Source organism: Anguilla anguilla, chromosome 8 (genome assembly GCF_013347855.1).
Source record: "Anguilla anguilla isolate fAngAng1 chromosome 8, fAngAng1.pri, whole genome shotgun sequence".
Classification (NCBI taxonomy): domain Eukaryota; kingdom Metazoa; phylum Chordata; class Actinopteri; order Anguilliformes; family Anguillidae; genus Anguilla; species Anguilla anguilla.
This window is the reverse complement of record NC_049208.1, coordinates 9,575,361-9,587,247: the sequence shown is the minus strand read 5'-3', so window position 1 is coordinate 9,587,247 and position 11,887 is coordinate 9,575,361. Positions and strand designations below refer to the sequence as shown.

General features: G+C 44.6%; 1 protein-coding gene across 1 annotated transcript in view; it reads left to right on the top strand.

Moving 5' to 3' along the window:
- The first annotated feature begins 2,681 nt into the window (after window positions 1-2,681).
- LOC118233592 (SWI/SNF-related matrix-associated actin-dependent regulator of chromatin subfamily D member 3-like) overlaps window positions 2,682-11,887 on the top strand; it is a 50,899-nt gene continuing 41,693 nt past the window's right edge. The window contains exon 1 of the mRNA XM_035429364.1: window positions 2,682-3,220. Within this exon, the coding sequence (XP_035285255.1) occupies window positions 3,209-3,220 (12 nt within the window). The 5' untranslated portion in view covers window positions 2,682-3,208. The remainder of the gene's footprint in view (window positions 3,221-11,887) is intronic.

The following is an 11,887-nucleotide window of genomic DNA, read 5'->3' as shown; positions in this document are numbered from 1 at the left end:
CACACATGCACAAACGCACACAGAATACACACACAGAACACACGCGCACACAGAACACTGCAGTGCCCGTGCGCACACACACGCACAGACACACTCAGAACACAGCAGTGCGCACACATAAGCACGCACACATACAAACACATACACACATACAACCCAGCACACATGACAGCAGTCCACACACTCACACAATGCAACATACATCCTCCCTCCATATTTCTCTGCTGAGCACCGGCCTCTGTTGCATTCTGGGAAGGACCAGCCTATGGTAACCGTAGGGAAAGATGAAGTCATAGGGGGGTGGTTAATTGATCTCAGAAGCAAGATATTTCTTTATTTTTTGGTTTATTTGTATTTTATTTTTTTTTATTCACAGGGTGTTGTTTTCTTTAGAAAATTCATCCCTGTGGAAAAATGTCACGCAGATGGATTATGTGCTATATCTTTTTTCTTTTGTTTTTTTTTTTTTTGGTTTTTTTTTCCAATGTATAGATATAAAAATGTATAAGAATAATTGGTGGACTCGTCGTGCCTGTCCTATTTTATTTTTATTTTTCTTGTGTTTTGGGTACGCAAGCAGACAGGGAAGGGGGCGTGGTTTGGCAGACTGGGGGGGGTGGGGCGGGGCGGGGCGGGGGGTGTGGTCTGCCGCCCCAGGACCTCCCGCCCCTCTGTGGGCGGGGCCATTCGTTTCGCTCTTTCTGTTCTCCTCCGTGGAGGAGGCACTCCTGCTGTTGTACGTCTCGGACTTGAAGCATAGACTGTGTAAAATACGGCTTTTAAAAAACGAAAGGAAAAAAATCTATTAAATCATTCTTTTATTTAGCGGAGGCGTGTTCCTGTGTTGTCTTTGCAGGCTGTTTTTTTTTTTTTTTTAAGCGGTACTGATCAGACTCGTCCGTCAGAAGTCTTTTCACATCTTTTTTAAATCCGTGACACTTGATATTTTCAGGTTTCTACAATTAGTATGTGGTTTGGACCCCCGTGCTACTGTATCAGGAAATGTTTCATACCTAAAATACACAGTATGGTTTCTTAACATTTAAAATAATATTAACAAACCATACTGTAATGCACATACAAGTAATTTGTAGTTATATGTTTTTTATATTTTCTGGTTTCCTGTGAAAATATGCGAAGGAATGGAAAATAAATGCATTGATCACTAGCTGTATCAACAGGTTGGCTACACTATAATATTCTGCCATGTTCTTATCTTGCCACAAAGGTATATTCAGTCTGCCTCTCAGCAGGAACGTCACACCACAAGGTCATCGTAGTCTGTGCCTTCGACATGGTAAAGGCTTTGCTCTGGAGAACAAAAGGAGTCATCTCTTCTCATTGCTGAAACTAACCGATTTCAATCTTGTGGACAGGCAGACAGCCAGACGAGCATTACTTTGGCAAGAGTCTTTACAAACAACGAAGAAATGTCCAGGATTAATGCTCTATTTATAGCGGATTCATTTCTAGGGATTCATTTTCGGAGTGCAATTGTATGTGGCGGTTCTGCTAAGTTATCTTCCCCATCCACTCCTGTGAGGGCGATGGATTGGAATGAACCAGCGGCTGTAATTTCAGGTTTTGTCCAGCAGATGGCGCAGTGGCAGAAAGCAACAACGGACAGTCGCCTCTAACTCGTGCGATTTAGGCCAGCAACACTCATTTTCACTAAAATCATTACAGACTGCAGCTCAACAAACGATGCCTTTTCCGTGCCTGACCCCAGGGTATAAAAAAACATAACTTTACAGTTTAAAATATGGATGCTGTGAAGAATCTTTTTGTAGTGCCTGAATAGCCGGCTCAAACAATGTTCAAGTTCTTTCAGAAGGAACATACGAAAGCATGCTGCAGATATTAGAAAGCATGTCCTTCACCACCACAGTCACACACAATTTATGTGATTTAAGCTAAATCATGAATTGTAAACTGACATATTGCTGGACAGTATAAGAGGAAAAATGAATTTGGAACTCATCTAAAATTATAACTACTGTGATGCATTAGGCTGTGTTTGCAAAAGTGTTTGTTACTCAACAAATTGAGTCTATGTTGAAAATCTCAACACCTCTATCACAATAGATTCCCATAATCCTTTCTGGTAAGTGTGGTTTGAATCTCGACATACTTTCCTTTGCCCCAGTAAAATATAGTACTTACTGTAAATCATTACTTTCCAACAGCACATACTATGTCAAGGGTTTGCCAGCACCAAAGAAATAACAGTGAGTTATTCTTAATTTAAACTTTCAATTTCAATTAAATTTAAACTTAAACTTAATTGAAACTTAAGAAAAGTGTGTCTCTGTTGCTCAGAGTGAATATTGCCAGTAGAAGTTAAGGGCCAAAGCAATACTCGAATAGCGTCCTCTTATCCGTTTTTCCTTTCTTATCTAACTGGTTTGGAGTAACTACTGAGGTCAGCTATCTGCCACATTGCTTTCACTTTTCTATGCTCTAAATAAATATATATATCCTGAAAGTGACTGACACACGGTACTGTACAGGTACTGTACATGCAGTATGACCTGCCAAGCCATAGTTGCTTTGTTTTTGAAAAGGAAAATTCCATTTGGAGTTTTATGAAGTCACCTTTCTGTGTTTCTGCTGAACGCGACGATGGATTATTCGTTCACTTGACTCGTGCACGTGCTGAAAGGACAAGTTGCTTCTTACCTCCCAGCGACCTCTGTGAAACGGTTTCATTCGGCCAGGTACTTTGTTCACACCCCCTAACACCCCCTGTTCTTCTGACAGAGGTTTTGAGCTCATCGGCAGAATTATATACATATGGGTTTCCCGTATACGCGAACTTCACGGAAAACTAAGATCTGTCCATCGTACCGTGAATATTTCTGGCGAACATCTACCACTCGCAGTCCCGGGGTAATTTGACGACGCTCCCTTCTAATCCTCTTTTGAATTGATCGGTCTCCAAGTGTGCCCGCGCCTGCGCCGCTGCCTCCGCCGCACTAAGCCTCGCCTGAGCCGGGCTCCATCCTCCAGACTCGGCCCCTTCCGAGCCAAGCAGGCATCCATCTATCCGTGCTAACGTCCAGGGGGGAGTGTGAGTGAATCACAATCTGGAGCCGCGAGGAAGTTCAGAACTAGAGCGCCGGACAGAGACTCTTTCATTATTAATTTTTTATTTTTTTGTTTGTTTTTTTTTTGCTTCAACATCGAGACAGCAGACTGCATTGCAGCGATGGACAGAAAGGTAGGAGTTTTTTTTTGCCGCGGCACCGCATTCTCAGCGTTAATAACCGTTTCCCCGTCAGTAATTTTTGGTCTCTCCAACGCAAATTGTTTTCTGTCCACCATTAGAAGACCATGCTGCGCAGCCCAGCCCAGCCCACATTGGCACAGCCAGGCTGTCCGCCAGCCAGAATAACACGGGAGTTTTCTGGCTGGATCTTGGCTCTGCGTGTCTTGCACCGAGTAAAATAAATTGTACAGCACAGCGTGAATACATGCATATGATGAAAACTCACTTTTGGAATATATCCAACAAAGCAAACGTTGCATTGAATTTTTTTTTCCAGTAACATGATCATGTAACGAGTTATTTTGCTCGTATTTGTCACATTTTGTACCCAATTAGCAAAATGTAGGCTATTGCGCTGTAGTAGGCTACAATCACCCACCTTTTCCCCCTTTTAACCCTCTAGACTGTCCACAACACCTTTCTCTGTTTTCTTCAGAGTTCGGCCGACACGAGGTGTCATCCACCTTTACTGGTCTGAAACGGACACTTGATGAACAAAATACCACAGAGACAACAACCACGCCACCCGTAATTACCTTCCACTGTCATCACCCCAGCCTCCCCTCCCTCTCCCCTACTTGTCTAGCCTAGTCTTTAATGTTCAAGCAGACGGCAATGATCCCGACACCAATGCACCAGCAAGCAATCGCGTTTGTTTCCTCATTTCGATATGCGCAGATACGAGGAGGCTACGTTGTTCACATTATAGAAACTCGGCTCTTAGTTGGTGACAAAATGTGTTATTTTTTCGCCTTTGCACAGATTGAGTGGATCCACAGACATATAGCCTTCGGTGTGACACACAGCACAGACTAGACAGCAGACAAATAAACTTTGTCGGCTGTCGCGGGCGTGCGCGTGGAAACAGACAGGGTGCGTTTCCAGTGTGCGTGTGGTGCTGTTTTTAATACGTAGGTATAGTTTTTCGGCCTTGAAAATGCAATGGACGCAAAATCCCTGAACAAAACAAGACAGCGTACAAAGAAAACACGGCGGTTATGCTGGCAGAAATGCCTGCGTCGCGGGTAAAATTCCAAAGGGGCATGCGATTTCCTTCCGCCGAAATGGTTTTCTGTACCGCCTGTGGCAAACGTTCAACATGTCAGACGCCCTTCCCAGTCTCTACGTACATTTTTTTAAACAGGCTTTGTGCTGGTGATTTGTGATTTGTGTGCCTGTGCGGTTGCCTCCTGCACCGGAAAAACCCATCAACTGCTCTAGTCGGGCGATAATATCCAAATGATAACACGCTTCTTCTCAAGAACTTGGCCCGTGGTTGGCAAGGCATTTCATATCGTGTGGATTCATCACCTGTGATGAATGAACTCATTAGCGCTTATCCAATAGCTCCCCTGCTTCGCTTCACTAGTAATGTCCCAATCAAATACTGTAGCTTTTGCTGCCTGTGAAGATACAGTATTACTGTCTGTGTGTTTCGGTTGATATAGGCTTTCATTCCCTGTGCCCATGCTGTGCCCCTTGTTCAGTTGCACAGTGAGCCTGCAAATCATACCCACCCATCATAATCTGATTAATAACGGATGGCTCCCATTCAGTAAACTGTGCAAATTTCTCCTAAGGGTGCAAATGCTGGATAATATCGGTTCCTTTGAGATGCAGCACATTTATACTGTGTCGTGTCTGAAAGACTCAACAATATACGAACATGACTCACAAGACAAAGAACTGAAAGATTTATTAATCTAGTTATCTTTCTCTCATTTGGGGAAAAATGGGCACTGACCTAGTATATTGGTATTCTAATACAGTGCTTTGTAAAACTGCTTATATTTGTTTACAATCAAGCATGGTTTTTTGTGTGTGGTGGCAGTAAAACAGTGCTGTGGTGTATAAAATACAGATTGATGGCTGCCTCCATTGTTACCTTGCTGATGCTGTGCAGGTGCTCCGTTTAACTTGGCCACTATTTTAAATGCAGAAGTACGACATTGTAAAGAAATTATTGGAAATCTGGACTATTTTAATCATTGCCAGTGTTGGTAATATCTGAAGTGAGATGCAAATGAAAGGAATTGGTGCTCAGCGAGGATGGGAAGGGCTCAGCCGACCCTTGGAAATGTTTGTTGTTTCAGTGCCTGATAAGATCCCTCCTGAACATTATTAAAATTTTCTTTCACAGTCATATTCAGGCTGTTATCTAATAAAACCTGTTTGTGATACTTGAGCATTATTAAAGGTCTGCGATGGATTGGCGACCTGTCCAGCATGTATTCCTGCCTCTCACCCAGTGTATGCTGGGTAGACTCCAGCCCCCCCACGACCCTGACCAGGAATAAGCAAATTAGATAAAGGACGAATGGATGGAAGGAAGGAAGCATTATTATTTCACAGGGTACTACGCCTTATTTTTTAAACCACACAGAGTTTACTGCTGTTGGCAAAAATGCAGTATTCCATGTTTGATGTCCACTGATCATTTTGATAAACATATGATGCAGTCAGGTCTCTCATGGGAAAAAACAATGGAGTATTTTTCTTCAAGGAAAATTGTAACTCACTGAAAATCACTGAATATTCATAATAATATTCATTCACAAAATTTGAGACGAAATATCCTGTTGAAGTCCAATAGAGCTGCCATGTTGGCTCCAGTTGCCATGTTGGCTCAAGACTTCTCCGTTGTGGGCAGGGTAGGTGGCTGAGGTTAAACCAAAACAGTGACCAGAGTGCTGTGCACGTCACAGTGGAATGAGAACACCCGTGTCTGCGTACCTAGCCGCCCGGCCTGACCTCTGCCTCAGGTGTAAGAGCTGCGGTGAGCGGCGAAGCCGTTCTGTGCGCCCGCGCCATTTATCGGTCACCGAGCGGGGGGAGGGGGGAGGAGAGGGGGAATCCTCCCCGGGGGGATCGCTCCGTTTGATAACTCTGATTGCGGCCCGGCGAGCTCCGAGCTGTCCTCGCCCGCCCCCGGTTTCGCCCGCCCCCGCGCGCGGCTCCGTCTGGGGAATATCGCGGTTCTCTTTCACTGCCGCCGCCGCCGCCTCGAGCAGACACGTCTGGGGTGAGTGAGCAACAAAGGCGCTCTCATCCTCCGCGCGCCTTCCACCTCCCCCCCCTCTCCTCCCTCCCCCCTTCCCCCCCCTCCCACTGCCCCCTCCCCCCGCTCAACCACCACTGTGCCGAAAATCTTTTTATCGCGCCTCCCGGGCAGATACATGACGGATAAACTCGCATCCCGACCGCGGCGGCGGGGGGCGGCGGCGGGGGGGGGGGGAACCCCCAGCGGGCCGGTTCTGATGCCGTCTCGCCGCCCACGGGTGGGGAATCCCGAGTCCTGGAGAGAGAGAGGAGAGGAGAGGAGGAGGAGAAAAGGGACCGAGAGGAAATGCTGGGAAGAAAGAAAGAGAGAGAAAAAAGAGTTCATAACCTCGACACAGAGCCGGTGGAGGGGAATAGCAGCGCCTTCTTGAATCTCGACAGTTAAGGCCTGTGTTCTTCCCTTTGAGTGGCGGGATTAATGCAGGTGTTATTTGTCATTTACATAATATTTTGCGTTCATTTCAGTGACCAGCATGCTTGTTTTGTGTAAAAAAAAAAGGGGGAAGGTATTTGTTTGATTTATTATTTTTTTAAAATAATTGATAATTTTTTCGGATCAGTGTTCAAATCATGCAGTGCATGGCATTGCTGGCTTCCCAGAACAAAGCTTTTTTTTTTTTTTTAAAGAAGTTCATGATACCTGTGTTTGGACCTTCAAATCTAACCCCTACGTGAAGCAATTAATCATTTTTTTGGGGTAACCAATGTCCCTGTTCATTATCTTATGTAAGACCTACTGCATGATATATCATTCATTTGTTTTAGTTGATTCTGTTATACATGGCAACTTGCTTACCTTTCATCTTATATATTAAATTATATGCGGCTTGATTTTTAATGAAGAAAAAATCCCATTTAATTACAGACACAGTGCCGTGCCTCCAAAATTTAATCCTGCGAAGTTTAGCTCACTGCCACTCTGCTGTCATCCATTTTGAGATGAAATTTAGAGCCTTTATTATTGTGCATTTTTTTATTCTGCTCTTTTATTTTAATTCTTTAGTCTGCTTTTGGGAGCTTAGGAAGCTTTCATAAATAAGAATACATTCTCTATAGCTAGTCTCGCACTCTGTAGATTTAGTGTGCTTCATCACGTCTGGAGGAGACTCCCCAAATCTCCAAAATCTTTGTCCCAAGGCTCTTGGACGTGCACTTGAACGCCATGAGTTTTGGTCGATCTGATGCTAAAGAAAGATTCGATAGGGTATTAAATCCCCCCAGTGTGCAGCAAGCTGCTTTTTCAGTGGTATTTCTTGCAGGGCGAAAGGAACAATGGGTGCACTTCCTTGTTTGGTAGGATAGAGATTTTTCTGGCTGGAAAAAAAATGGCTGTGCTTTGTTTGTCAGGAAACTTCCCTAAGCCTGAGCCATTTATTTTTGTTATTTGAAGGAACTGGGTGTTGGGGTGTTGATTCTCGCATGAAAAATGTACAAATAGTGCACATAATATGCTTTGTTATTCCTGAACGATTTCCTGAAAACTGGTCTTTTGTCGTGGACAAAATGGTTAACCATCAGACTGCTGTGCACAAAATCTAATGTCAGGGATAAAGAATTACATGCAAGCAAGTTTGGTAATATCAACAAATATGTATTAAATATAATTTATTTGTAATAAATATAAAAATGTATTAAATGATTTTTATAATATATGAATTTATTTTTTAAAGCAAATTGACTGCTTTTTGGTCCTGTAAAAAGGTACCTTTAATTTTTGAGTAAGAAAACATGTTGACTAATTGGAAGTGTTTTAAGCAGCAAAGGAAAATCGCTCTCTGGTGAATATGCAACTCTCAGTAGTTTTGTTAATATGTGAAATGTCAAAATTTTATCAGTTAAAAAACGTTTTAACTCTATAAAATGTTTCTATTTGGAGAATTTTCCATCAAGGCCAGGCTAAGAGGTTTTGAGATAGGCTTTCAATGTCATGTGAGATTTTGAGCAGGATGCTTGCCATGGTTTAATCAATTACCGGCAATAAATTTTATTGGATGTGAATAGGCTCAGTATAGCCCACGCTTAGCACTTTAAGGTATACAAGCTACTTGGGATGTGAACCCTCAGACCTACTGGGGCAGAGTCAGAACTGTGACCACCCTAAACACCGTGACCCTTCATGACTTTGACCCGTGACCGATCATAAAAAAAGGGGCCATAGTTCTTGGTGTATAAGCTGCCATTTGTCATACCCCCAGATACTACAAAGGGTTTGACACGGGCAAATTGAGCTGTGTGGCTTTCAGTGGATGACTCAGGATTTAGTCGTGGTCATGCTGGTGCAGCGTTTGCGTCGAAAAAAGAGCGGAGTGGAGGTACAAGAGAATGTAGGTCAGGAGGTCACAGCGGCCACTTCAGATAAAATATGGCTGCCAGGAGTACCTTCTATTGCTGAATATCTCCTCCACAGAGGAGAATAGACTACCGATGACGTCTCTTGACCTGTTGAGATACTATCTAATGAGGGTGACTGCCGACTATCCATGTATGATGATATGATTTCCATGTCCACATATGCTCTCCGTGCTCCTCCCCAACGCCCCACCCCCTTTGGGTTGCCAAATTAGTGTAAATGCCAGAACAGTCTGCCTGTGTGGTCCTTTCTTCTTGAGTGGCCCCTCGTGAAATTCAAACCAGGTGTTTTTCATTGGTTATTATGGCCCGGGGCCGAGAACGAGAAATGGTCATATTTGGGCTCTTCAAGGGAAGGACTACTACAAGATGAGGACTATCGACTGGCAATGCGGACGCAAATGTTGGGATTAGGACTGGGGACAGGTCTTCGGGTTTCCCTGGGAGGGAACCAAATCTGGCTGGTGTCTTTGGGGTTAGGGGTCGCGACGGAGCCACCATGTCGAGGAACCTCGCTCAGATTCCGGTGAATTCTTTCCTCTGAGGGATGGCCCCCCTGCACCACCTGCAGCTGTTTTGTTGGAACACAGAGAAAAGATCCAGCTATCGGTGGTTACAGCAAATAGGAAATACCTTCCAGGTTGTTTCTTGGAAAGCTCCTGCCTGTCGAAAGATAGAGGGCGCTAGAGGAATCTTACCCCCTGTGTGGCTGCAGAAGTCAGTCTCGTGATCGTGTGTTGTACGGTGATTCGTTGAACGTGGGATAAGCCAAGCATCCAGCCAAGCAGCTCAACACCAAATAAATCCTGGAATTACAGGTGCTTTGTTTCCACAATCCCAATAGCAACGTTTTTATCCCTAGAAACTGTGCCTTGAAATGAGGTGGTAAATTTTGTTCCAGTTACATGGATTTGCTAAATAGTGCAGTTCTTCAGCCAGGAGGTAGAGCTAATTAGTGAAATCAGCTGGCTGAGTTCATGGGTGGAAGAAACACATGGCAGGACTTTTACATTCTGACCCCTGGACTTTCCACCTCTGGCCCTGAAACAAAGCTGAATTATCCCCCTTTTCCTTTGGAAACTGCAAAGTATTTCACATTTTGAGGCTTTCACATTGGGCTTGTTTTGAGGGCGTCTTCTAAACTAAGCACATTTGGACTCTACATTTGGTTCGTTTGATCGATGTGAAAGCTTTTTCCAAACTCAGCAAACCGAAAAACTATGCTTTCGAGTCTGATTGTGCAAAGTGGCCTCGGGTTCGTTAGCTGCACAGACGGTTAGAATCTGCACAAAATTCCAAATTAAAAAAATTCCAGGAAGTGAGACTGGACTCGTGCACTAACGACATTAGTGACAATGCTAGTGATTGGTGATCAGTGCTAATCCAACCCGGTTGGGGTGAAACCCAACTAGCGATGACTAGACAAAACCAAAAAACATTCATGTTGCCCGAACTCCAGCAAACGAAACCAGATGTTAAAAAAAAAAGAATTAATGAAAGGAAAAAAAAAAAAAAAAAACAACTCACAGCGGCAAGCAGTCCAAAGACCTGGGGCCTATTCACCAGTTCGGTGCGGTGAACTGTAAATTACTTTCCATGGCCTGAACCCCTCTGGTTCTGGCCATTGTGTGCGGTCCGCCTCTATTCAGGGAGACCCACGTCTGCTCGCAGCAGGTGAGGGCAGCCATTCTGATTTAGGTGCCGTTCTGAAACCCTCCTGATTCAATCTTTTCACTTCAGTCTCCAAAGTTTCTATTCACCCCCCGCTCACGGGCAGCTTGCCAAACCAATTCCAGTCGCCCTGTGCAGTTTATGCATTCCCTGATCCTCTGCCTGATTTTTCTTTTTTTTTTTAAAGCTGCAGGAAATTGTGGGTAACTGATTGTAATTTTGCTGATGGCTCCAAAATAAATTAGCATTTTTGAAAAAAACCAAATCAGACCAAACCAAAACATTAACGTCAATTGAATCTGTTGGCATTATTTGCATACTCAAAGCTTTAATTCAAACGAAAACACCTCATTATACAGTCTGTTGCATTAGGGAAATGGAACTTATTCTCATAGTATGTTACACCCACTGCTCGGCTACAGAATTAAAAGCGTGGAGCCTGTTCATTGTACCCACCACAAAATGTGCTATAGCTTTACCCAAGCAAATAAAGGAAATTACTTCCCCCCCCCCAAAAAAAAGCTTTTCATGAGTTCACGATCTGCAGGGTGGGTTATCTGCTCTGTTAGTGTTTACCGCTCTTACAGTGTAGCCTAACTTTGATCTGTGTCCTGGGCTAGCATGTTAAAAAAAGAGCAGCGCCCCGGGGCTGTCCCAGTTGCAGGGCTGTCTGATGAGACTGGACAGAGCCGGAACTGGGAGGTTCCAGGCTTTTGGCTCGGAGCCCAGCCATCGGAATCACTGAGCATCAGCGGGTGCCGTGGCAACCGCGGAGGGGTGCAGCATGCGCCAAAGGATCTCTGTTTGAAGCCCCTGCGACAAACATGGATCAGATTAGAGAACGGGCCCGTTGGACCCCCGGCCCAGGGGCCCAATGTTAAGGGGGCCCTCAAGGGGCCCTGACAAACCCTGCTGCTTTTTCTCCGGCAAGGGAGGGGCCCCTGTTGGCGTTCGCAGGGCCCAGGACTCATGATCCGTCCGTGCCCTGCTGGGGGTCTGATTGCAGAGACTGGCTGCCCTCCACACTGTACTCAAAAAAAACAAACATCACTCCATTACTGTCTGTCCCACTTGGACCCAGACCCTCCCCTCCCACTGGTCGCCTGGTCGCTTGCCCGTTTCTCCCCTTCTGGGACCGACGCCCATTAAATCCTCACAGACCAATCAAAATCGATTGCCCTGAGGGCTCGTGTGTGCAGGTTACTTTCACGCTGAAATCTTGGGGACGATTTTCGGTTTGTGGCCCCACATCTGAGCGCTTCTCCCCTTGGTACTGAAGGGGTGCTGATGTCCAGCCCACTCTGATAGGTAATGCAGTGATGGAGGTAGCCTTTTTGTCAGCGCAAGTATTTTTTTTTTTTTTTTTTTGCATTGCTTTGTCATTGTCATGATATCAACTGCCTTTTCAGTATGCATTGCACAACGTACTGCTGCGGAGTCTGGCCTTGGTTTATCGAATAATACAAAAAATTTCTGAATATCCATTTTTTGGGATGTATAATATTAGTGAGCATGTGAACATTCAAGGGTGCAAAAAAA